General features: G+C 37.5%; 1 protein-coding gene across 9 annotated transcripts in view; it reads left to right on the top strand.

Moving 5' to 3' along the window:
• NAALADL2 (N-acetylated alpha-linked acidic dipeptidase like 2) overlaps positions 1-23264 on the top strand; it is a 491555-nt gene that overhangs the window by 249795 nt on the left and 218496 nt on the right. For all 9 annotated transcript variants that reach the window (XR_008578279.1, XM_054835389.1, XM_054835390.1 and 6 more), the window contains one exon: positions 4855-5125. Coding sequence is in view for 8 of the 9 variants with exons in the window: in XM_054835389.1 (XP_054691364.1) it covers positions 4855-5125 (271 nt within the window). In the remaining variant the exon portion in view is untranslated. The remainder of the gene's footprint in view (positions 1-4854; positions 5126-23264) is intronic.

Below are 23264 nucleotides of genomic sequence, written 5' to 3'. Positions count from 1 at the left end.
TCCTGTCCTGCACCAAGCTGCATGTAGTCAGCTCTTTACACCATGAGAATGTTTCTCCTACCTATTCTAACCTCCTGATAAATATTTATCCTCTCTTGGACTTGGATTTTTTTTATTATTATTTAGTTTTGAATCAGCAGATTTGTTCAGACCACAGGAAATCCGATCGGGCAGGTTGGAGACCAGCCAGTTGAGCACCCTAATTAACAGGAACATGTAATTAAAAGTTAAACAGATGTGGCTTGGGCAGGTGGTATTTCCTGAATGCATTTAGTTTGCCATGTGTACACACTATGTGTGATGGATACAAATACTCTCTCTGCAGCTGCGAAAAATACTTGTGCATATGCTGAGCAGTTGGTCTGCGCGAGGGCTGTACGCTCACCCGGCACTGCTGAAACTGCCACATCTCAGCTCTTAATGGACTGAAACGAGTTCTGAAATCATGAACATATGTAAACATTTTTAAAACTCAGCCTGGACAAAGTTTGTGGGTAGGAAAAAACACATATGCATGGAAGTTGTCTGTAGATATAATAACCCCATATGATGTGTTTCTTGCATTCTTTTTTGATTATGTGCTACCAGCTACTGTTGGAACCAGTGTATTAGGCAAGATAACACTTTGATCTGATGTAGCTTCACAAAAAATGTTGTCTGGTGAATTCATTGCAACTTCCAAAATTTGAAAACAACTACTCAGCTGAAAAATTGGCCTATAAAAGTTTGAAAAATATATTTGTTCTTAGTTAAAATTCCAGTCATTGCTTTATCAACAATTTCAGTGAACTGGAAGAAAATAAAGAGTAAAAAATTTAAGTTAAAATTTGAGAATAAGAAAATTGGATAAACTTGTAACTCTGCAAAACTGGAATTCAGATTATTTTTTTTAATAGGCCATGAAGTGTAGGCCATTTTCCACTCTCATTGCAGACAGACATGAAATCCTTAAAGATAAAACCTACAAACAAACCACACTTGAAGTTCTTCATATTTGAGGGAAAATTTTATCCCTGTAGATTTTAAAGGTTAAATCTTGTAGAATCCTACTGCAGTTTTAGAGTTGGTTTGGGGGGAATTATAGCAGTTTTAATAGGATTGTCTGATAAGGAATTCTGTCATACAGTTAAATTATTCCATCCTATCATTGTTAGTGCAATCTATTGTAATTCTTCAGTATCCTTTGAGCGATGTTTTGCAGTGTCCCAACGTATCACCGGCAGTGAGCAGCTGGCTTGTTGGCAATACCTTGTTTCTTCTTCAGCAAGCTGTGTTGGAAAAAAAAGTGCTGTTATAGCAGATGACTTTCCATTTAGCTGCTGCACCTCCATATTCCCCAGAGTTACCAATCTGAAAATGAAATTTCTGTATTTAGTGTGTGTGTGTTCATTTATCTTTTATAATCATCCATTAAAGACTGGTCTTTTGAAGCTGGAGCCTGTGCAGCAAACCTGGCTTTATTACACATGTATCTTTGTGTTATTTCAAATTATTTTCCTAGCTTTAGAACTTTGAACCTTCACGAGTCTGCTGCTCTTCACTGGCCAGGACATCCAGCTGATCAGGCAGTAAAATATGACTTAGACTTCTTGTTTACATGGAAAATCTAAGAACATGTCTTCAAAAAACATTTTCTTGATCTCGTCATCATATCAAAGTGGGAAACTTTACCATATTCAAGTGAAGTAGGGTATGCTTTCTGAGTTTTAAGTGCAATTTTATCATTTTTTTCAGTTCAGGAACTGAGTGTATTTGAGATGGAGCAGAAGACTAATCACACAAGTTTATGTCCTGTTGTGATGTACATTAGTTCAATATCTGATCTATATTAGAAAGCAAAGGAAAGCAACTTGTGGAAATTTCCTTGAGAGCACCCCGTAAAGGCACAGTATTGTCCAGACTGTTAATTGTTATATTTATTAATGTTGCTTCTCTTGAGACCAAATCTTAAGTCTGTGGTGGCTCCACTTCAATAAATTATGCAGATTTACAGCAGCTGAGATGTGCCCATTAACTTTGTAGTTATTCCCATTGTCTGAACCTGAACAGGTAGCTGAATAAAGTATATTATTGATGTAAGAGACTCAAAAATTTGACTGACATTATTACCGGCAGTATTGTAAATGGAAATGGGCAATCACATTGCTATTGATTCCTACTGAGTACCCAGCCGCTTGCAACGTTGAGAAACACAATCATCCCAGGGGCCTGTTTTTTCCACTGCTTAAGTCTTACCGCTATGAATCTCAGCGCCCTGGCAGTTTTAGGAAGCAAGTTAATTGACAATTTGTAGAGAAGGGCTGTGAAGTGCACGTGAAGTGTGGGGATTTTTCAAGATGGACTATCAAACTTTACATTTTTGTGAATTTGGTCTAGTTTAGGAAATACTGTTTTTTACATTTTATACTTGTTATCCAACTAGGATGGAAGAAAAATGAGTTAAATTACCTCTGACTTTAAGTCCATGCAGTTAAAAGAATTATATGAAAGATAAGTGCAAGTCAGTCATTGTAAAAAAAGTCACCAAAAATATCTCAGTGGTGGTGGTGTTCCTGAGATTTGTCAAAATAGTCTAATATGTGCTGATTTATTGTAATATAACATTTGCTTGTAATTTGCAATTTGATTTTAACATGCTATAAAGAAATTATGGAGTAAATAGTGACTGTGCTCATTTCTTTAACTTAATCAGATATGTTGTCACAAAAGTTTCAAAGACATGCTTATTTAATTATGAAGTGGAAAGTAACTTTTATTACTAAGGGAGCAATTTACTTATTGTATCTTCTTCTTTTAATGCTTAATTCCTTTTCTTGAAACCGAATACTTCTTGTTGAAATGTGCCATAACCTTATGAGCCTGGGATAAGTTTCTTGCAGTTATTTATTCTATTAATGTTTTATCACCTCAGGGAAATGCGGTTATTCTGTTAATGATTGTGTTTATCAAACAACTTTGTGTATTTCTGCACTGCCCAAGTTTGTCTTTATATTAGCAGTCACAGGAGATGAAATTGGAAACTTGTAATATACTACAGATTGGATTAACTCATCTGTTTTGTGTAGACTGCTTCAAGACTTATTTTAGATAATTTAAAAAGATTAAATCTGCAAGACAGTCATTCCTCCTGACAGGATCTCTGAAGGCTTTAACATAAGTCCAGTGTTCTTGTACAGATTTTGAACTTTATACACTAATAACCTTGCTATAGTAATGCAGGCTGGGATACAACGGATTTCTTTGATCAAAGAATTTTAGTGTATTTTTTTTTTAAATCCTTTGGATGTTGGAATAATTATTTCATCCATATAATGTGATGATGGGCATTAGACATTTGCATGTAGTATGTTCGAGCTGTTTCTAGGCTATAATAGGCTTTGTAACTTCACTTTTTGTCTTTTTAAGGTTTTGATGTTGTCTAGGCAGTAAATGTTCTTTTTTTTTCTTTTAAAGGTCTGCTGAATGATAATATAGTTTTGTTGGGATGGAGAAGGGAGTCTCCGTGCTTGCTTTCTGTCGTAAGCTTTCCTTGGCAGAGTTCTCCCTGGGGTTAGTGCAGACGCCGTTGGGTACCGATACCTTTGGCCGGGAGCATCCTGCCTGCAGCTTTGCAGCTGGGTTCTGAATAGCACAGGGCTGCCTGTAAAGCACTTGGTGGGATTCTCAAATACCTGTCGCTTGCAATAATGGTTTTAAAAAGACTATGCGTTATTCAACCAGTGTTTTTGATGTGTGTAAGACAGCTGGGGTATTTTTAAGGTTCTATTAAGGACCCTAAAGCGTCTAAATATAATTGGTCTTTTTGTGAAGAGAAGGCTGTGAACAAGAGTTTCAGACAGTGTCAGTATCTCTGTGCTTGGAAATCAATACCTCTGTGATCCTTAGGCTTTTTTCTCAGTCCTGAGATCTTCACAGGCACCAAAAAAAATAACAAAAACCAAACCATAATAATTCTGTAAGCTTGTCGTACTGCATTTGGATAGTGTTTTTTATTTGAATAATGGTGCTTTTTATTTGTGCCCCGCTTTGCTTACAGAAGTGCTTGCCTACATAAGTAGGAAAAGCCTTTAGTTGTCCCTTCAGCATGCCCCCTAAAGTTACCTTTAAAATACTCTCTACATCTGGTATCTTTTGGCGTTTGCTGGGGAGGAGGGTGGTCCTTCAGTGCCGTCACCATTTTTGTCTTACGGCCCATCTGGTAGCAGGTGTTAAACAGTGCTACAAGCCCAGACCAACCCATCTGAAGACTCAGTTGGCCCATCTGGTAGGTACTGCCAAAATAATTTCCAGGCTCGTGTCGTATGCTTACCAAGCTGTTGGCTCAGGTAATCTTTCAGTGCAGGTAGGAAATCTGAGGAAAACTTTCTGACAGCTAGAACAATATTTGGAGGAACAGTTCCATTTGGTTTAGCAAATTTGCTTTGCTTGGTGAATTTAAGCCAAACATATAATTACAACTAATTTTCAGCATCCTGCCCTCCCTGAAGTCTCTGAAATGTTATTTCATATTGTGTTCTTCGTATTCAGTGGTTGGTTAAATTGATGCTGTATCAGAAACTTGGTCAGCACTAGAGATGAATTTTGAAATAATTACTGTGATAATTTCTGCAGTATTCTTTATGTTTTAATTGGATATGTTTCCTATAAAAAAATTTTTCATTATTTTTATTTCCTAAAATGCAGTTGCTTTTGTCTCACAATTGGTAAGAAATTATTTGCAAAAAAGAAGGGTATTTTTTTTTTTGCATGTTTGATGATACATTATGAATAAAATGGTGGACTGATGCATATCAAGGTACAAGTGTCTTGGTGGGCAATAAACTTAAACTGTGTTTACTTGTGTGTTTTTTCCAGAGATTTGTTACAGTTCCCTAGAGAAGATGATGTAGACATTGCAATGAAAATTCTGGTTCAGTGGAGATCCCAAGGCCTTGAAGATGTCCGGCTGGTAAATTACTCTGTTTTGCTTGACCTACCAGGCTCTTCTTCAAACACAGTAACTCTGAAAAACAGCGGTGAATGCTTTTATCCTAATGGACAACAGTGCAACAGAGAAACCAAAATGCTTCATAGCCAAGACCTCCTGTACTCGTATGCAGCTTACTCTGCCAAAGGAACACTTGAGGTAATAAGACCGTTTGTCACTTGTGGTGAAATAGTTAGAAAACATCAGCTTTTGTTGAACTGGGCTGGCAAAATACATGTAGTGAAATGCCTAGTCTTAAAATAAACATATTTTGATAAAATATGGTGATGTGACCAATCTCAATTCAAACTTAAAAATTAGTCAGACCTGGACGCTTCATATGATGTGTATATATATATATAGTATTTTTTTTTTAAGTATCTGAGTGTATGAATTGGCATCTTTTGCTTGAGTGTAAAAATCTGAAAGCTATGTCTAGAGTTACACTTCATCCTTGTTGATGTGTAAGTGCTACTGGCTTGCAGGATGCCTGTAGGAAGGGTAAGATGAGTTTTTTCTGCAGTGAGACTGGTGGCAGTGCTGGGCTAATACCTACAGCTCCTGGATTATGATCGTGGATCTTGCATACTTTCTTCTATGGCAACTCAGTTGACACATCTGCTCTGTTTCCTCTTGAAAACTCTGATTTGTATTTTTATCTTACTGTAGCTTTTGTTAGGAAGTTTTGTCAGTGAAAAGATCCTGCCTGTTGGGATTTGTTACTTGCCAAGTGAAATAAGATCTTGGATTATCTTGTTTTATCCTCTGTACTGTCTTCACTGGCTGCCTCCCTTCCCTTTCCAAATATATTGGGGGTGCACAAAGGGGTCATCGTTTCTGTTTACTTTTCTGGCTGAGAATAGTATAAATCTCAGTAAATATTTCTGAAATATAAAAATTGCAATTTCACTGCTATGTGAAAATACTGTTTTCTTTCTCCTTTTTAAAATATTGTATATTATTCCAATGACACAGGGTTTTTTCCATCTTGGTTCCTTCATTGTTTAAAAGATAAGTTTGTTTTCATGACTTAGAACACTAACAGACTATATAGGAACAGACTGTGAATGGCTTTGGGTTTGGAGGACGCCTCTTCCAAAATACCTTTATACTTTGTGAATAACAATATTTATAGCATATTGGTTACTGAATTTCTAAGAGTAAAATGCAACTGTTGTGTATTTTCCTTTTGTTTGTGATGGTGTTTGCCTGTAATGTTTACTGATAACATGTAATGCACTGTGGAAATCTTGTGATGGGAAAAGTTGTGTGAAGCTAACTAACCCATTTTATGGACTATTAATATAATTTTGAATGTTTCCTGTAGGAAATATGAGGGCTGGTAGAAAGTCAGATCCTTAAGTTTCTCGTCCTGAAGACCACAAGTTTCAACTCCTCTTTCTTAAAAGCATTGCAGCTTTTTAGTCCAAAGAATTTATTCCAGAGAGAAGGAATGGACTTCTTGTGGTCGTTTGGGAGAGAGACTTCTCCCCATCTCCTGTTTTTGTGTACCTTACATATCTACGTTCCATGTTGAGTCTCATGGTCCTTAACTCCATACAGCCTCTGTTCTGGGGCTCTATCAACCCAACAACTTCAGGTTAAAGTTTGTTGTAAAGTGAAATGAAGTAGGCAAGGGTAGGTCCTAACCTGCATGATGTATGCTTTAGCTTTTCCATGGGCAAGTAAAAAGTACTAATGAATGGGTTTGGCTTCTCACATTTATCACTTAAAAACTCAATATGTAGTATTATTTTCTCATTGTAACTTAATCAGAGTAACTTTAATGAGATAAAAGTACGTTTGTGGCCTTTGAGATTTATTTCATGAAAATAAATGTGTTGCTAACAAATTCATCAGATTAAAGGAAATCCAATGTTCTGGGAAAAATCATTGATATTATTACCAGCAACACATGTACCACTTTTAGTTATATTTCAGAGCAGTGTTTTCTATGATTGAGTTCTGTAGAAATGAGGAGCACACACCCTGTGTATGTACTCGTCACGGCAGGTGTACCTTGGCTTTTGCAAAACTTGAAGCTTGTACTTGAGCCAAAGAATGAGGCTCTGTGCACAATTTTATGGTCAAATCTTTGAGATACCTAGCACCCTCGCAAGACTTCAGATGTTTTCTTTTATTCTTCAAAAAGTCTACCCAAAGTGTCCTTAGATCTAGAGTTTTGCCTAAAAGGGAAATTCCCTTTTTTGTTTAGGCTGTGGATGAATTGGAAGTGATCTAACCTCCCTGACTTTCAATCCTACACAGTAAACTCTACTATTTAAACAAATGGAAGTAAACAAACTTTAAATGAGAAGTAGCAGGTGTTGGCTGTTGCTGTGTTCAGCCATCAGAGGGTGACTTGATTGCTTGCAGTGGAGCTCCAAGTTGTGTTTTGAATATCTTGCGGTGGGTTGTGATTGCAAAATCATGAGAGTTTCCCTGTGAAAAGGTATTTTTGTAACAGCTACTCACAATCTGAATAATTTTCTTTCAAATGTGACACATCCTTAGTAGAAAATTTCTATTGTGTGTCACATAATCAGGTTGAATTGCTAATGTTGCTTCAATGCTGCTGCTTCATTGTATCTCATTTGTATATTTGGTTTGCTGGAAGTTCAAGCAAATAAAACCATTAAGTTACTGCAGTCTGGCTACCAGCAGAGCTACACCTCTACTTTCATGTTGACAAGGTTATTTGTAGAACAGCAAGACTTATTTTCTTTGACCACCTGTCATGTCCATTCATCATATGGCCATTGTATATGAGCCATCCAATTTGTGCTTTCTGGTAACAGTCTAAACAGCATTTGTGAGTAAAAATGTGAGCATTTGTGATCTGAAATCTACTTCAAAAACCTACTTAGTGCCATTGTGATGGATGGTGCACTTTACTACTACTCTGTAATTCATCGGGCCCTGAAAAAGTGACACTGTTTACCCATCACGGTGACAGGGAGGGCAGCCTACAGTTCTGGAGAGAGCTGTATAGTTGGTTTTGAAATAGATATTGCAGCAGTTATGTAAATAATATATCGTAGTCTAGGTCAGTCTAAGGAAAGAATGACATACATGAAATATATTTTTATTAAAACTTAAATATCAGCTACCTTTTATAGAGTTTAAACCTTTTGTCTGCTTGATGAAAACAGGAAAGTCACTCTGCTGAACAGATTACATATGTAAAGGGAAATTACATTGCATCAAATTTATGCGTTAAAGCAAAATGCACTGTCAAACAGTATCAAGCCAGTCTCTGAGTGAGCGTAGTGTGGTGAATCTGAATGTGCTGCTCCCTGTCTTCACGGCGCCCGGTGATCTGAGAGCTGTGGCCGCGTGTGCTGTCACCGGTGGAGCAGTGGATGGACGAGCTGGGGAACCGTTGGCGAGAGCCAAGGAGAGAGGTGTGTGTGAACCCCCAGAGATCCAGCGTCCTCCTTTCAGCAGCATATTGGTAAGTCGTGTCAGCGTAGGTGCATATTGTAGCCCATCTGTTAGCACACATGGCGGTGATCCCCTGCGTGCGGTGAGGCGTAAGTAAGGATGCGTCTTGGCTGGAAGCACAGCAGAAGGCTGGGTGGTACTCAGGTCATCTGGGTGGTTGGTTTAAAGTAGGCCCACTGAGTACAGCGAACTTCAGGAAGAAACAAGCGTTCAGTTTTAGTTTTGCAATGTTCATCTGCTCTGTTCCCTGTTTCTTTACCAACTGTAAAGAGAAAATCCTAGCAGAGGTAATGGTTGGTGTGTTGGGACATTCAAGGATGGACTAATTAAAGCAAAATGAAGATTGTATTTACTCTGTATTCCCTGATTTTCTGCAGTTATGTTTGTGTGACCTGAAGTTTTCCTCACCTTCCTTTCACCTTAAATTTATTCAGTCTTTGCTTTATGGAAGTGTTAAGGAACTTTTGGCAATCCTAAATCTTCTTTAATACATTAAACAGAGATACTTAGTGTCCTCCATTATATGGCATTGCCTCGTGCTACACTACACTGCTCTGCCTCTTCAGGAATAACTGGCTGCTGAGTGCACCAAATCCCTGTTGGTTCCTTTGCTGCTCCTCCATCCTTTCCTTTTTTCATCATGGACGCTCTCAGCAAGCCCAGCAAAACATCCCTTTTCTTTTCTGGACCTCATACACTGAAATGACTATTTTGGTTCAAGAACCAGATGAGGATGCAAGAACAGCACAAGTTCTGGCATGTTCTTGAAACGGGAATGCATATGCCGGTAGGGATTTGATGGTTTCATGGACAGAAATGAATCATCCCCATCTCCAAGGCAGTTCTCCCAACATCTGACCATACCGCTCTGGTACCTTGACCCCTCTTCTGTCCCTGTTCCCTGACTGCTTGCACTCCTCTGCTACGTCAGTTTACTTCCCTGCCGTCGTCCACATTCCTTGACTGATTCTACCCATTTATCTGTTCAAAGTGTCTGCTGATTTTAGGCATTTATATTCCCAAATCAGCCAATGATATCTTTGATTAGTTTTGGAGGGGTCGCAGGGAGCAGACAAGTGAGAATACCGACTGTTTGCCTCTATCCACAGTATGCAGAAGAGATTCTCTACATCTGTTGATAGCATATCAGCCTGCTCCAGTTCATTTGTTTTGGTGACACTTTCTCAGCTAAATGAGAACTCGCTGCAGAGATTAATGCAACCTGAAGCAATACATGAGAAGTACAAACTCATCTGTTAAGCTCATTCAGCGATCTTCCCACCATTCTTCAATCCTGGCGGGATGGGAATAAGGGAAGCGGGACTCAGGTTGCCGTCAGATCCTCTTTCACAAGGAGGAGGGCTTGCTCACTTCGTACCAGATACCCCATTTTCTTATGGCTGTGCTGAGATGTCTCCTCTCCCAATCCATCCCTATCTTTCCCAGGTCCTTCACTCTGGGAGTCTTCCTCTCCTCTACTGCCTTTTCCTCTAATCTTTTCCACTTATTGCTGACTCCTCACTCCAACAGTCCTCTTCTCTCTGCTGGGTCTTTACAGTACCGCAGCACTGTTTCCTTGCAGTACTTGGGCTCTCTGTAGGTCTAGCTCTGCACCAAAAGGTTACGAGTTCCTCTGGAGGGACAATGCATCAGGAAATCCTTAACCCAACAGCTTGTTTTCGTTTGATTTGGTTTCATTGTACTGGAAATGTGATTAGTGCACCCTTATTATCTTTTATCTTCCCTCTGGCTCATCGGTGGTAATTTCCTTAACAATATTTCTGAATTAAGATTGGTGTCAGTGGGTTGGTTTTAGAAAATTTTAAAATCTTCCCGGGTTATTTTTATCCCCAGGCAAAATTTCCAAATGAGCCTTCTGCACCATGCTCACTTGCACATCTTCAATTCCAAAGGCAGACAGTGCATATAATTCAGATTGAATAACCACCGCATCTAACCCTAAGTCTTTCAGTCATTTTTGATGTCGGTTGGTGCAAAATATCAAGCTGGAGGGAATCTTGATACATGTGCGCATTTAATTCTTTTAGGCACGCCGATTTAGTTCATTATTATCTTTATTAACATTTTCTAAAATTTCTTCTCTGGAGAGGCATGTACTAGCTAAAATGACTCCCTAGCAACTGAAATCAGTTTGCAGATGGTTAGGGCTATAGGTTGAATAACACACATACACAAATGAGAAGAATCATGTGATTTTTGTAACAGAGGTTTTAGAGGAGCTTTATTTATCTTTTATTTATAGAAGAGTTTCTCAGAAACATTTTCCACAAATAATCATAATTTAGACCACTGTTCTGCATACCAAGTAGGCACAGCAAATTTTCAAGACAATCTCACTAAGAATATGGATTTTAGAATAGACTTGACCTTTAAACAGAAAACAACATTCAACATTAACTACAGCATAGCTGCCACTCCATTATAATTACATATAGAAAGCTGTGAAATGCAATGTGAAGGTTATATAATTTAAAATTGCAGTCAAGGGCTACAGAAACGATCACTGAAGAGATGTCCTGCAGAACATCCTGTCAGTTTTCTGGCATATATCACATAACCAGTCATAAATAAAGTTGTACGGTTCCCTAAAAATAATAGTAGTTCATCATGCACAAAAGCCCGGGTTATATCGCTGCAAGATTTTTGTGTCATTGAAGGGCAGGGTTTCAAAGATGCAAATGGCTACTGCTGCAAAACCTTCTGCTGTTTTGTAATTGCAAGTCAATACTGTACTAATGTTTTACTAATAAAATATTAGTAATCTCATTTTAGGAATTATGTCATGAATAATAAATGAGGTGTTTTAAATGCAAAAAAGTAAAAGGTGAGCCACAGATAGAACAGACCACTGAGCACTTCCATGCCATCGCACTTAATCAGCTAAAGGCATTTTTCAGTGAGGCCTCTGTACAATATTTGAGAGGGAGCAATGTTGGATGATAAACATTGTTTATATTCCAGCTGCATGGTGAAAACTAAGGGGTGCAAACACTGAGGACTTGGGAAATGCTTTTGGTGCTTTATTCAGGTTTCAGTGCAGTAAAATTCCTTTCGAAATCGACGGGAGTTACATCATTTTTTAACCAGAGTTGAATTTTGTCTGTTAGTAGCCATGGTAAGAGAATACAGGTGGAAGTAACTTCTGTAAATGCATGGATCTCTGAGAAATACTTTTTCTTTAATTGTTTTATTGTATAAGTTAGACCCGGCAAGTTGCAATCACCTGTGCAGGTCAGTAGATATCTAGGCTGACACCTGCCCAGTTACTCTTCTTTCATGCCCATTTTTTGTTATTGGTGTTTGATGCAAACCTGAATACGAAGGTACTTCCAGTCAAGGGAACTCTTTCTGCCAAATCACAGGGCACATTTTGCTTATAGTGCTATCTTACTGGCTCCCTGTGATTTCTTTTATATCTTCTTAGGAAATTTGAACCTACCAACAACATACCTGGTTTTTTTTCTGTTTAAGTTTGCAAAGGCAATATCCTCCTCAGAGGAGGAATTCCAAGCAAAAGGCTACTCTGCTGAGAGCTATTTGGTTTGGGTTTTAGGGATCTTTTTCTTTTAAATTTCTCCAGTATTTTAAAGGTTTAAAAATGTCTTGAAGGGATTTGCTTACACTAAAAGCAAAAGCAAAAATTTCCTCCAACAGAGAGACTATAAAACAAATATTATTGGCTTTTAAAAAATTGTTAGGATGAGAAAAAATACATAAGATGCAGCTGACATAATGAGAACAATAACAAAACATTTTTGTATTTATATGATACTCAAACCTTGTCCCTAAAACTACTTATATAACTTCATTGTTTTAAAAAATGTGGTTTCATGCATAAACAATAAAGAACTGGTTCAAATGCTGCTCAGCCTTCTGATAATTATGAGTGACTGTAAAATACAGTATTGATTAAACTACTGCTTGTTCTCATTTTTTAGTGTCTTTTTGAGGAAGAGAAACAGGTCATACAACCTTTTAAGGAACATTAGCAATACAAAAGCATCTGTAGTTGGACGCAGATTACATCTTCCCATGCCTGGACATCCTGGGAGCATGGCCATAAGATTCTGTCCCTGGCAGTCCCAGGCATCAGTCAGTCATCCATGAGAATATGGGTTAGAATCATGGTAGTAAAACTAAAGACAAAACAAAACACCAAAAAAATCCAACTTTTTCTGACATACTGCACTTGATTATTTTTGAAAATAGAGCAAAAGTCTAAATAACAGTGGTGTCTCTTGTGAATTAGAGCTGGCAGCTGAAAAGAATCAGGAGCGACTATTTTAATCTTTGATGCAGCATGATAAATCTTATCAGTTGAAGCCTTAGCAATGTGTTTTATCTTAGGAGTTATCTGTATCTACCGGTATAACTTTTACAGTCAATATTGGACAACATTTTGTCAAAATCTTAAGAATTGATTTCTTCTAATGTAATAGTATCAGCTTATTGAATGCTTTTCTTCTGGACTCTTTTTTTCCCTCCTTGTTAAAGTCTTTTTAATATTTTGAAATGAAAGCAGCATTGAAAATCCAAAACACATCTGAAGATTTTCTGTCTGTGTTAGGATGTGATAATATGAAGTCCGAATATAATCTTCTAAGATGAACACTTTGAAAGAGTGGAAATAAGTTCTTACTAGAAAAGAAAAAAACATACGTGACAGGTTTTAAATGTAATCTAAACTACTTGAGGATAAAGCTGCCATTATACGAAGAATTTGGTAAGGATAGATTTTGAGGCTTGTCTGACTTTTGTTGAAGAATTTTGGTATAAAAGAGCAAAGGATGAACCTCTCTAGAGACTGCTTTGAGGAATGCTATAAACCTGGACACAGAGCCTTAATAGTAAGAAAGACTAAAAAGCAAAGAAACCCTCTCTCGGAGAAAACCCTTTGAAGCAAATGTTTTTTGAAAGCCTTTCAGAGCAGGATGAAAAAATGTGCAGCTGTGATACAGCTGGTTGAAAAAAAAAAAAAGGAAGAAATGAATTCTTAAAAATGTAAAAAAGAATAATAATAATAATTACAAAAGACCCAGTTACTAACCATAGGCAAGTCTAAGTTTGGTATCCAGGTGCAGTTGGCAGAAGTGCATTGGGTGTGTATGTGAACTGTCGAAATGCCAGAGCTGGTTCAGTGACTGGACTAAACTGTCCTGAGAAAAAGCTTTTGTTCAGAATTTCACTTTTAAGCCGGTCGGAAATACAGCACTCCTGACTGTGCCCACCAGTTGCAATCCCAGGAGAGAAGTACCCGCTTACCAATAAAAAAAATCAGAGCAAACTAAACAAAGCTCAAAATACATTGGTCTTTCATTTTTCTAGAATTAGGCATCCCTAGTTTGTTTTCTGTTTGATATGCTGTCTCTTCCACTAAGACAAATAAATCTCATGTCTAACACCTCAAGTAATGAATATTAGTTACTGTGTTTATCTCATTCATTAAGAGGGCCTTAATGTGAATTAATCGTGAGAGATATCAGTTCTAGTCTCATAATTATTTCTTATGTTCCTGTGTTCTGCAGTTCAAAGAGAAGGTGACTAATCAATCACCAGCTTCTGACTGGCCCAAGAGTAGCTGTGTGTGAGAGAGAAGATGCTTCAAGGAATTTATCTTCCTTCCGCTGAATTATGTTACCATATAGAGTTAGTCTTGTCTCCTGTAAGATTCACTGCTTCACACTGATGTCTTTGAGGGCAGACAGAGGTGAATAAGGATAGAAGAGGTCTGGCAACAGCTTCAACTACTAGAGAGCAAAGCTGCTTAAATATGCAAGAAAGCTCCTGCTGCATTGTCATCCAGGAGAGATGTTCCCCCTACTGCAGGGCAATACTTGCCAGGCATGATCTTTACTTGGGGAGTATTTTAGAGGATGAAGTAGTATGAAAAGCTAGGAATTATATTACTGGCAAAAGAATTACTGCATCATTCTTCTAACCAAAGTTTTTATTCCAAAAAAGATTTTCTCATGTCTTTGTCCATGTTGTCCTTTTACCTATGCAACTCTTATGTCTTAAGGCTAAAAGAAAATATTATGATCGTATAATGACACAAACTAAAAATCTAGAATGAAAAATTGTATCAGTATGCTAGTGTTAGACTCAGGAACTGATGAGTAAGCTTGACTCTTTCAGTTCAGATCTTTCCCTGATGATCTTAATGCCTGTAGAGTTGCACTGCCTAAAATAAACTTTCATAATTTTTCCAATTTTCTCTGCAGACAATGAAGATAATTTCTTCACAATGCATAGTGTTTGTAAAGTGGGTACCAAAAATGTGAAGATGAAGAAATATTGAGGGAACCTCTTCAGTAGATGATACAAGTAGTGAATATTTTGAATGATGAGTGTAGTGCATTCTGTCTCATCTATTGAATTTAGTCTCTTGTGTTTGTTAAAATTCAGAAAAGGGACCACTTGATGGTGGAAGATGGACCTTTAGGGAAATTTGTGTTTGAATCAGAATTTATGAGAGTGCATACTGAGCTCCCTGTTTCTGGTTTCTTTTTGTTCAATATCCTGAGCAGGAGGGATTGTAGCAGGTGAAGAGAAAGAATTGAGTACAGATTTCTATAGTAACGGATAGTTCTGTAATAATGTCCTGAACTGCTTTTATTGAAAACTGTACCATAAGGTACTATTACTACAGTAATACTGAGCACTTCTCTACTGCTGCAAAAGAGACCGCCCTGGATTCCAGGCTGTGTGGAAGATGGGGGACGCTCTGTTCAGATCCAGCTCCAGAGCTCTGGGCAGGCCGTGTGATGGCAAAGCTTTTGCATTAAGCAGTGAAATCAGTTAGATGATGTCAGGTCAGATTACTCTTTCCTCCCATCAAGTTGTCCAGATTCCAGAATCTCTTCAGACTTTCCCATATGTTTTAGATAACGTGAACGTTTTTCTAGCTTTTCTTTTGAGATGCAGTTTAACCGGATGTGACTGTACAAGGTAAACGGTTTGCTGGGTCCCTTCCTAAAAAGAAGCAGTTTCTCTCCATTGCATAGGATTTCCTCTTTCTCCAGGATTTTCCATCCCTGCTGAGAGCACAGGAACCAAGTTCACAAATTCACCACGGTGTTTTTGCCATCATTTAGCAGAGATGAATATTCAAAATGTCTGTGTGAAATTTGGCACGATTCAGGAAAACTTTCTCCCTAAACTTTAGAAAGACTTAGGATAAAGGTGAGCTGCTAATTACGCAGTAGCAAGGATACCTGGCAGGGACCTATCCTGAACTCCCATTTAATCCTTGCTGTTATAAATAAAAATAAAACATTTTAAAAACAAAGGTTAGCTATTTCTGAATGAAAAGATAAATGGTGCTGCCATATAAAAACCTTTAGATGACTAAGCAATGCAGAATACAGTATCACATTTAATGACCAAATGACAATTCCAAAATATTGAGTGCATTTTTAAAAACAAAATTTGAAAGTCAGAAACAACAAAGAAATTGGTTTTCTTCATGGTACAATTTTATTATGTATGATGCCTGAATCAAACATGACATGTTTCTAAGAAGTCTGCTTCCAAAATGTTAGGTGATTGAAAAATGGAAATATATACTTGTTTAATCACCCAGAGCTGTGCTGTTTCCCGCATACAGCCATCATTATATTTGTCTTGGTCAGTCATTTGGGCCACTTGAATTCGTTGTTACTCAGGTGTATTCCCTGTTTTTGTTGGAGTCCTTTTCTGTCATCCGAATGTATTTCTAATTTTAGAATGTTTTTTTCCCCAGTCCTTTTTCTACAGATGTAATTTAGAAACCTATACATCTGTATAATGACTCAAAACAACAAAATTCACATGAGATAGAAAAGATGTCATTTTCCGTTTCACAACTGCATGTTTGCTTCTCCAGGTTTGATAAAATGCTGCTTTAATGCTCAGACCGGTGTTTACAGCCCTACATGTTTGGGCATCTCTCTGATTATGTTCAAGTGCGTGATGTTTGGCCAAGCAAGGGCTATAAGTACTCTGTGAAAGAGCGTTTATTATACTCTGGAAAACAGAGTTCTCGCTGACATTTCTAAAAGTTCAAGTGTTCTCTTGATGCAGTGGATGACCTCCTCTTGTACATACGCGTGATTATCTGCATCTTTGAGCTAGATGTCTGTTTTATCTTCATGTATCTATGTACTTGCAGTAACGACGACGTCTGGTTTATGTGTTTAGCAAGTATGCATAGAAATACAGCTAGCCTATATATTTCAGTACACTATGCATGCCCTAGTTTGAGAGTTGATTGGGAAACAGGCTTCTCATCCTATGAAAATTGCACTATTTTAAAATGTGTTCTGAATCATGGCAAAAATTGGAAACCTGAGAATTGGAAGGCTATTTTCTCGATATTTTTGTTTTGACACAGCCAGACTAACTCTAAAAATGAAAGAATTGAACAAAGTTGAAACACTGTTCTCTAGGAAATTAAAATATCAAATGTATTACAGTTACAAAATTACACATTTAAATTTCCCTTAGATTCAAAGGCAATTCCATGTAACATTTCACTGCAATTGGCGCACACGTTCTGTCTTTGATAAACAGTGTTTGCATTCACAGGACATTGTTCTTATCACCTGTCATTTCAGACAGGAGATTACTTTCCTTCTCTGACTGTGTAGCTGCAAACTCACGTTTCACTGTTTTTCACGTTGAGCCTACGACCAGATAGAGGGGAGTGTGCCCAGTGCCATTTGGCAGCCTCTCCTGCCCAGTTGAGATTGATCCTTCCCTACAATAGCTGACAGTTTCTGCTGCAGCCTGAAGAACCTGTTGGAATATAAAGTGCGCCTTCTGTAAGGTGCAAGCATCTTCTCTAAAGACTTAATGGTTGTAGCTATTGTCATAGAATCATAGAATGGTTTGGGTTGGAAGGGACCTTAAAGATCATCTAGTTCCAACCCCCTGCTGTGGGGAGGGACACCCTCCAAGAGACCACGTTGCCCAAAGCCTCATCCAGCCTGGTCTTAAACACTTAAACACTACCTGATAAACTATAGGAGGGAATGCCTGGTTTTTATTCGATGTATGATAAAAAGGCCATTGAAGGAGGACAGGCTGCAGCCTCTGGATGTTTTGCTTTCATCCTTTGGGTTTGATAGCAGCCAATGAAACCTCCATCTCGCTGCAGTCTGGCCTTCAGAATTTGTTGAGTTCTGATGTAATGGGACTAGATTCTGACATAAAGCCATTTCGTTGAAAATTCTAAAGCCAGGTTTAAATCACACCATTATAATTTACTGTGCACATATATAGCTTATGATTTATTTTTTAAGATGTCACACCACAGCTGAACAATTCTGTTTTGTTTAGTTTATCCTTAGTCTGTTTAATTTGTAAATGTATATTTGCATGAATAATTATCCCTGCATAAGCTAAACCAAGAAGGCTGGCAAATACAGATTGCTATTGTTTCTTAGGAAAGTATGATCAATGTGACTTTATGCTTTAGGGACTGATGCTGCTAAATATCTTAGCAGTTAACTTATGAAGAGGGGGATATAAATAATATTACACACATATAAGAAGGAATCATCAGAATTTAAAAGCGACGTGACAAATAATCAGCGCTACTTAATGAAAGTTTGAAATAATAAAATTTCTGATAGGGTTTCAGGCATCAAATGATATTGCGTCCTTCAATATTTCATAACCAAAGCAACATTCTTAGAGATTTTAAAATAAATAAATACAAATTTACTGTGACTGAAAATAAGAATGTTTTATTTCAGAATATTTGAAAAACTAAATTTGCATTTAATCTAATTAGATTTTAAAAAAGATTTGTTTGGATATCTCATTGCATATTATAAATTAAGAAGTTATATTCAAGTATTAGTTTTGCCTTCTGCTAAAGGGAAACTCGAAGAATGCAATTTGGGACAGAGAGCGAGGGAAAAGTATGAATGAATTAAAAGAAGGAGAAATAAAGTTGAAAACAGATATAGAGGGAGGAGTCTACAAGATGAGCGTTATCAACAGGGAACTGAGCTACGTCAGCTGAGATTTATCTGGGGGTCTGTAAACATAAAACACAGAAGAGGTTCTTTTCTGTAGGCTATAAAAAGGCTTCAATCTTATTTCAGTCTCCCTAGGAGTTGGTAGGAAAAAACCCTGCTATAAGCTGTAAAAAGCAAGCAAGCAAACAAGTTAAACCCCAATGTCTTTGTAAAAACAATACTGGAACAGCAAAAGCGACCTGTAGGAGAAGCTTCAGTAGAGCCCTGCCTGCGACGGAGCTGTGTTAGCTGGGCAGAGGGAGTATGTAAAATGTGTCTGTGATGGAATTCGATCTGCAAGACCAAACTCTATCAAACTGAGGTTAAGGGACATCTTTTTTTTCTTCCCGTTTTGGTACAAATTACAGTTTTAGCTGTCATCTTAATGTAGTGTGCAATTTTATGTAACAAAAACTAGACACAAAGAATCCTTTTTGACTGGAAGCTGATACTGTGAATCATATTGAATTACTCTGGAATTTTATTGTATGGGTAGAAATATTGAAGTAAAACCAGAAAGCTTCTAGAGTAAGGTGCTAACAACCATGAAAGAAATGTCACGAATCTGTTTGAAGAGGTGTGCTTGTAGGTCAAACCCACCACTTATTTAATGACCTACTTATTTAATGACCACGCACACTCACACACGCACACACACGTATCTTGCTAGGTGGAGCAATATTGAATTTTTGTGATTTAAATCTGCCCAGACATTGTTGGTCAGGTTCATCTGTATTGTAACAGAGCAATATCCGCTTCAGTTAATCCAGGTACGTAATGCTTTGCTTTTCTGAGCTCAGATAGCCTGTTCAAATTCAAGTTGCACAAATCATCTTTTTTTGGCTTTGCTCATACAGTTGCTTGTAAGTACATTAGGTTATTATTTTTCAAGGCATAAGGTTATTTTTCTTGTTCTGGTTTTCTAATAAGACATAAAAAGAAGCTCAAGGATAGGGAATCCTGTGCTACTAGAAATAGAGTCTGGATAAGTAGTGTCCAAATTTGGCCAACAAAGTAGAGGAATTTACTTTCGAATATACAGTTTAATTATTCATAGGATTTCACAGAGGCATTTCTGTGCAGTTACCCCAAATCTATCTACAAGCTTTCTCAGGCAGTTTGGGAATGCCCAAGTGTCACAGGACACACAAAACATCGTAAATGGTATTTGCTACCAGAAGACAGCATGCCTTATACCATGTTTTTCATAAAGTAAATAGAGAGTAGAAAGCTCACCAGGGGATTTCACAGATAGTGTTATTTTGAAATTATTGTAAACACTCGTGTATGGTATTTGCATGAAAGCTGAGTTTTAAAGAAGGGAATTTTGTAGTAAAAGCAGTTCTAAGACTGTTTCATGTGAAAGCCTCCCCCTCGCGTCGAGAACTCTCTTCTTAAAAACCGCTCTGTCATCTCCCTCAGATTCTTTCCTGATTTGTTTCTATCTCAAGTCTGAATTGTCTTTATTTTACTAAATGTTAAATTATAGCCTTAGTCATGCTTTCTCAGATCTTTTCCTAGCAAAGTAAAACAGAAAATAAAACTTACTGCACTTGCACTTGGCTTCAGTGAGTCCTAACCATGAAGGTCTGTTCAACTGATCCTACTCGTATATCGAGTGTCATTACTGTACAAGAAATCAATCGTTAGGCACATCACTCTCTAAGTTCAGCCTTCAGCACTTCACCTGAACTAGAGAAAGTCATCAGATGCATGCCACAAAACCCACAAACACAGAAGGTCTCTCTCTCTCTTTTTGCCTGGAACCAAGTGAAGGACAAAGTCTGAAAGATAACTTTGAATATTAACATTTCTGTAGAAATACAGTAAGTATATAAAGGATGGCTATGGCTGTTTGTTTTCGCTCTGGTGCGCTTGACAGGACAACAAAGGAGGTGGTAGCAATCACAGGGAGGCAGCTGTGGTTCCCTGATTATCGGAGGGATGCTTTTGGCTGAAATGGGAGCAGCAGCTCCTGTCAGCAAGTGTGGCAGAGTTTCCAACAGCAACTGATTTGGCATACTTGGGCACAACTCCGTTATCTCCCCTTTTCTTTCTCCCTTTTCTGTAATTTTAGAGAAGAGCTATGTTTGCAGCTTTCTTCACGTTTGTTGATGTCCAGCTTTGATCTGCAGCCAGCTTGAGTTTACTTTTATGCTCTGCTGAACGCTGCCTTCAGCCTCAATTTCAGAGCTGTGCAAATAAATTATAGCGAAGTGTTTAATTAAAGCTAGTCTCATGTCCTGATTGCAGACTACCGTCTTCTCAGGTAGAATTTGCAAATATATTTTGGAGTTTTTACTTTAGGCAGGATGACTAGTTGAAGGTTATTTACTTGTGATTGATCATGCATTGGATGTTTGTTACCTTTATTTTGTGAACAACCTGAAAATAGTAGCTGAATGTTGAAGGACAAATAAAGGGCATTGACTTGAATGAAAGAAGGGGATGTAGTAAACCTTGAACAGTCACAGAACTGAGGGGTTGATACTTCTAGAATTACTTTTTGGAGAAATTGTCTTAATTCTGAGGAATAAGCAATCCTAAATATATTATATGCATAGCATTTAATGTTTAGTTTTTGTCAATACTTGGAGCTTCTGACACTCTTTTGGTAGGTTGGTCAGAACTGGCAGGAATATGAGCTTGAATATCAGTCATTTTTATAGCTGCAGCTTCTACGATCCTGATCTCCCAAATAGTTTTTTCATTAATATGAGTCAACTGATTGGTATTTGGTAAAATGTATTCATAATTTGAGGTTACTGAACTGTGGCGCTATCAACAGGTAACATTAAGAAGAGATTTTTCACCACAGCCATTCTGTGTGCTACTTTTGGGTTTATTTTCTGCGTAAGTTTACACCTTGCAGATCAGATTTCTTTGGGATTGCTCAATACTGACTTTAATGTATTCTCTTAAGAAATAATCGTAAAACTATTTGCTTAGGTGTGGTGCTTTTCTACGCTGAGATTCCAGCCTTGACAGCTGGAGCAGATGCATTTAAGAGCTACCTTCTTATCTGCACTGACTCCATCTGCATTTTGGTGGTGGTGAGAAACGTCCCTTCCTGGGTGTCCTGGCTTGGAGGTTTGGGTTTTTTCTGTGGGTTTTTCCCTTAATCTTTATCCTGCCACAGTCTGCCTCTTAGCCATTGTACTGGATGCAGATGTGTAATGCGGTTATTAAATTCCTTTCCTCATTCAAGTGGACTGCATGATAACAATGTGATATGAAAAACATACTTCCATTATTATTTTTGACCTATGTAACTTATCCTTTTTGTTTAATTGCCTCAGCATTTGTAAAGAAAGCAAAGTTTTAAAATAGTACCCAGCATTTTCAAGACCCTGGCTGCCACCTGCTTTGTACAGTTATTCAGACTTTTCCTTTCCAAAACCTGTCTTACTCTTTTTCATCCATGACTGGATGAAGCACGCTGTTTTATTCTCTTTAATTTTGGAGATAAATAGAAGAAATTGGGAAAAGATCATTGACTGTCTTGATTGTGGCATTTTCAGAATGCTTGTCTTTTCTGTTTTGGGGGGATTTTATCATAGTTTTTAAGATCGAATGTTTACAACTCACTGAGCATCATCTTGGGACTTAGAAACTAATAATAAATCTAACATAAAATAATTACTTTTTCTAAAAATGTTTGTTTTATTACCTACCCCTGCTTCATTTCATGCATGGGGGAATACTGTGGAACTCCATATTGCGCATTGCAATTTGTTCCTAAATAGTAGTCTCTTTCAGACAGCATACCACGAAACAATTTGAAGAGTAAGTACCTAATTCAAATGGATAAAACAACTCATTCTTTAGCAGTTTCCCAGGTTTAGGGTAAGAGGATTTTACCTTGCATATCTAAACCAAGTACACAACTGCTTTTTTTGGGCACCTGATAAAAGAATGAGTTCTCTTTTGTTTTTGAACAGAATTATCCTACCAAAGGAAAGTAGTTTATCAAATATGGGTAGTTGGGGTAGGATATTTTGCTTTTTTAAAATCTGGAATGTGTAAAATGAGGATTATGCCATGTTGTAAGCATACCTAAAAAAGAATAGAAAATTAAATCTTTATTCATTTTTGGAGGCGTTAGGAATGTCGTGACTGAAACAGGACCTTGTGCAACATAAATGGACTGCTAATTTCTCAGTGGATTATTGAGAGTGTAGCACTCTTTGGATTCATTTGGGTTCTTTAATGTTATTTTAAAGGTGTATTTTTTCAATATTTTATTTTATGCTAGAAATAAAGGGTCCACTTATTTGAGCCCCAGTATATTAAATAAATACAAAACTGACTACTCTGAGCTAGTGTTGCTGTACTGTATTTGAAGAGTTGTTGTTATTAAGTAGTGCAAAATATTTTGCTTTTTATTACAACTTTTACTCAAATGCAGAATAAAGGAAGGAGTAGGAATCATTTTTAAAACTATTTTTATAATTTATGTTTTCCAATTACTTTCTGGACTGTACTGCCAAAATGTTATGACTTTGTTCTAAACTCCTCCAGTGGGTTATTGCGTTCGTTTGGGAGGGGAGGAGCCGTGTGTAGTCTTACTCAAGAAAAGATTTTATGCCCTTTGTTTTGTCATTTTAGTTGAAGTTAGATCTGAGATTAGCTGTGCAAATGTCCAGCTGCCAGGCTATATGTGATGTCACCAGGATGTGATAACTTACTTTGGTAGACACGTGCAGCATTTTTACCCGCAGTTCCCAAAAAGGTAAAATTAAGAGTCAAAGATTTGTGATGAGAAGAGAACCACTTCGAAGTTGCAGTGAAATATAAGCGTGCGAGCACCCCTAAAGTTGGACAGTTAC

The sequence above is a fragment of the Grus americana genome, chromosome 9 (assembly GCF_028858705.1).
Source record: "Grus americana isolate bGruAme1 chromosome 9, bGruAme1.mat, whole genome shotgun sequence".
NCBI lineage: Eukaryota > Metazoa > Chordata > Aves > Gruiformes > Gruidae > Grus > Grus americana.
The sequence above is the reverse complement of the archived record's forward strand: the minus strand, read 5'-3'. Positions and strand labels throughout refer to the sequence as shown.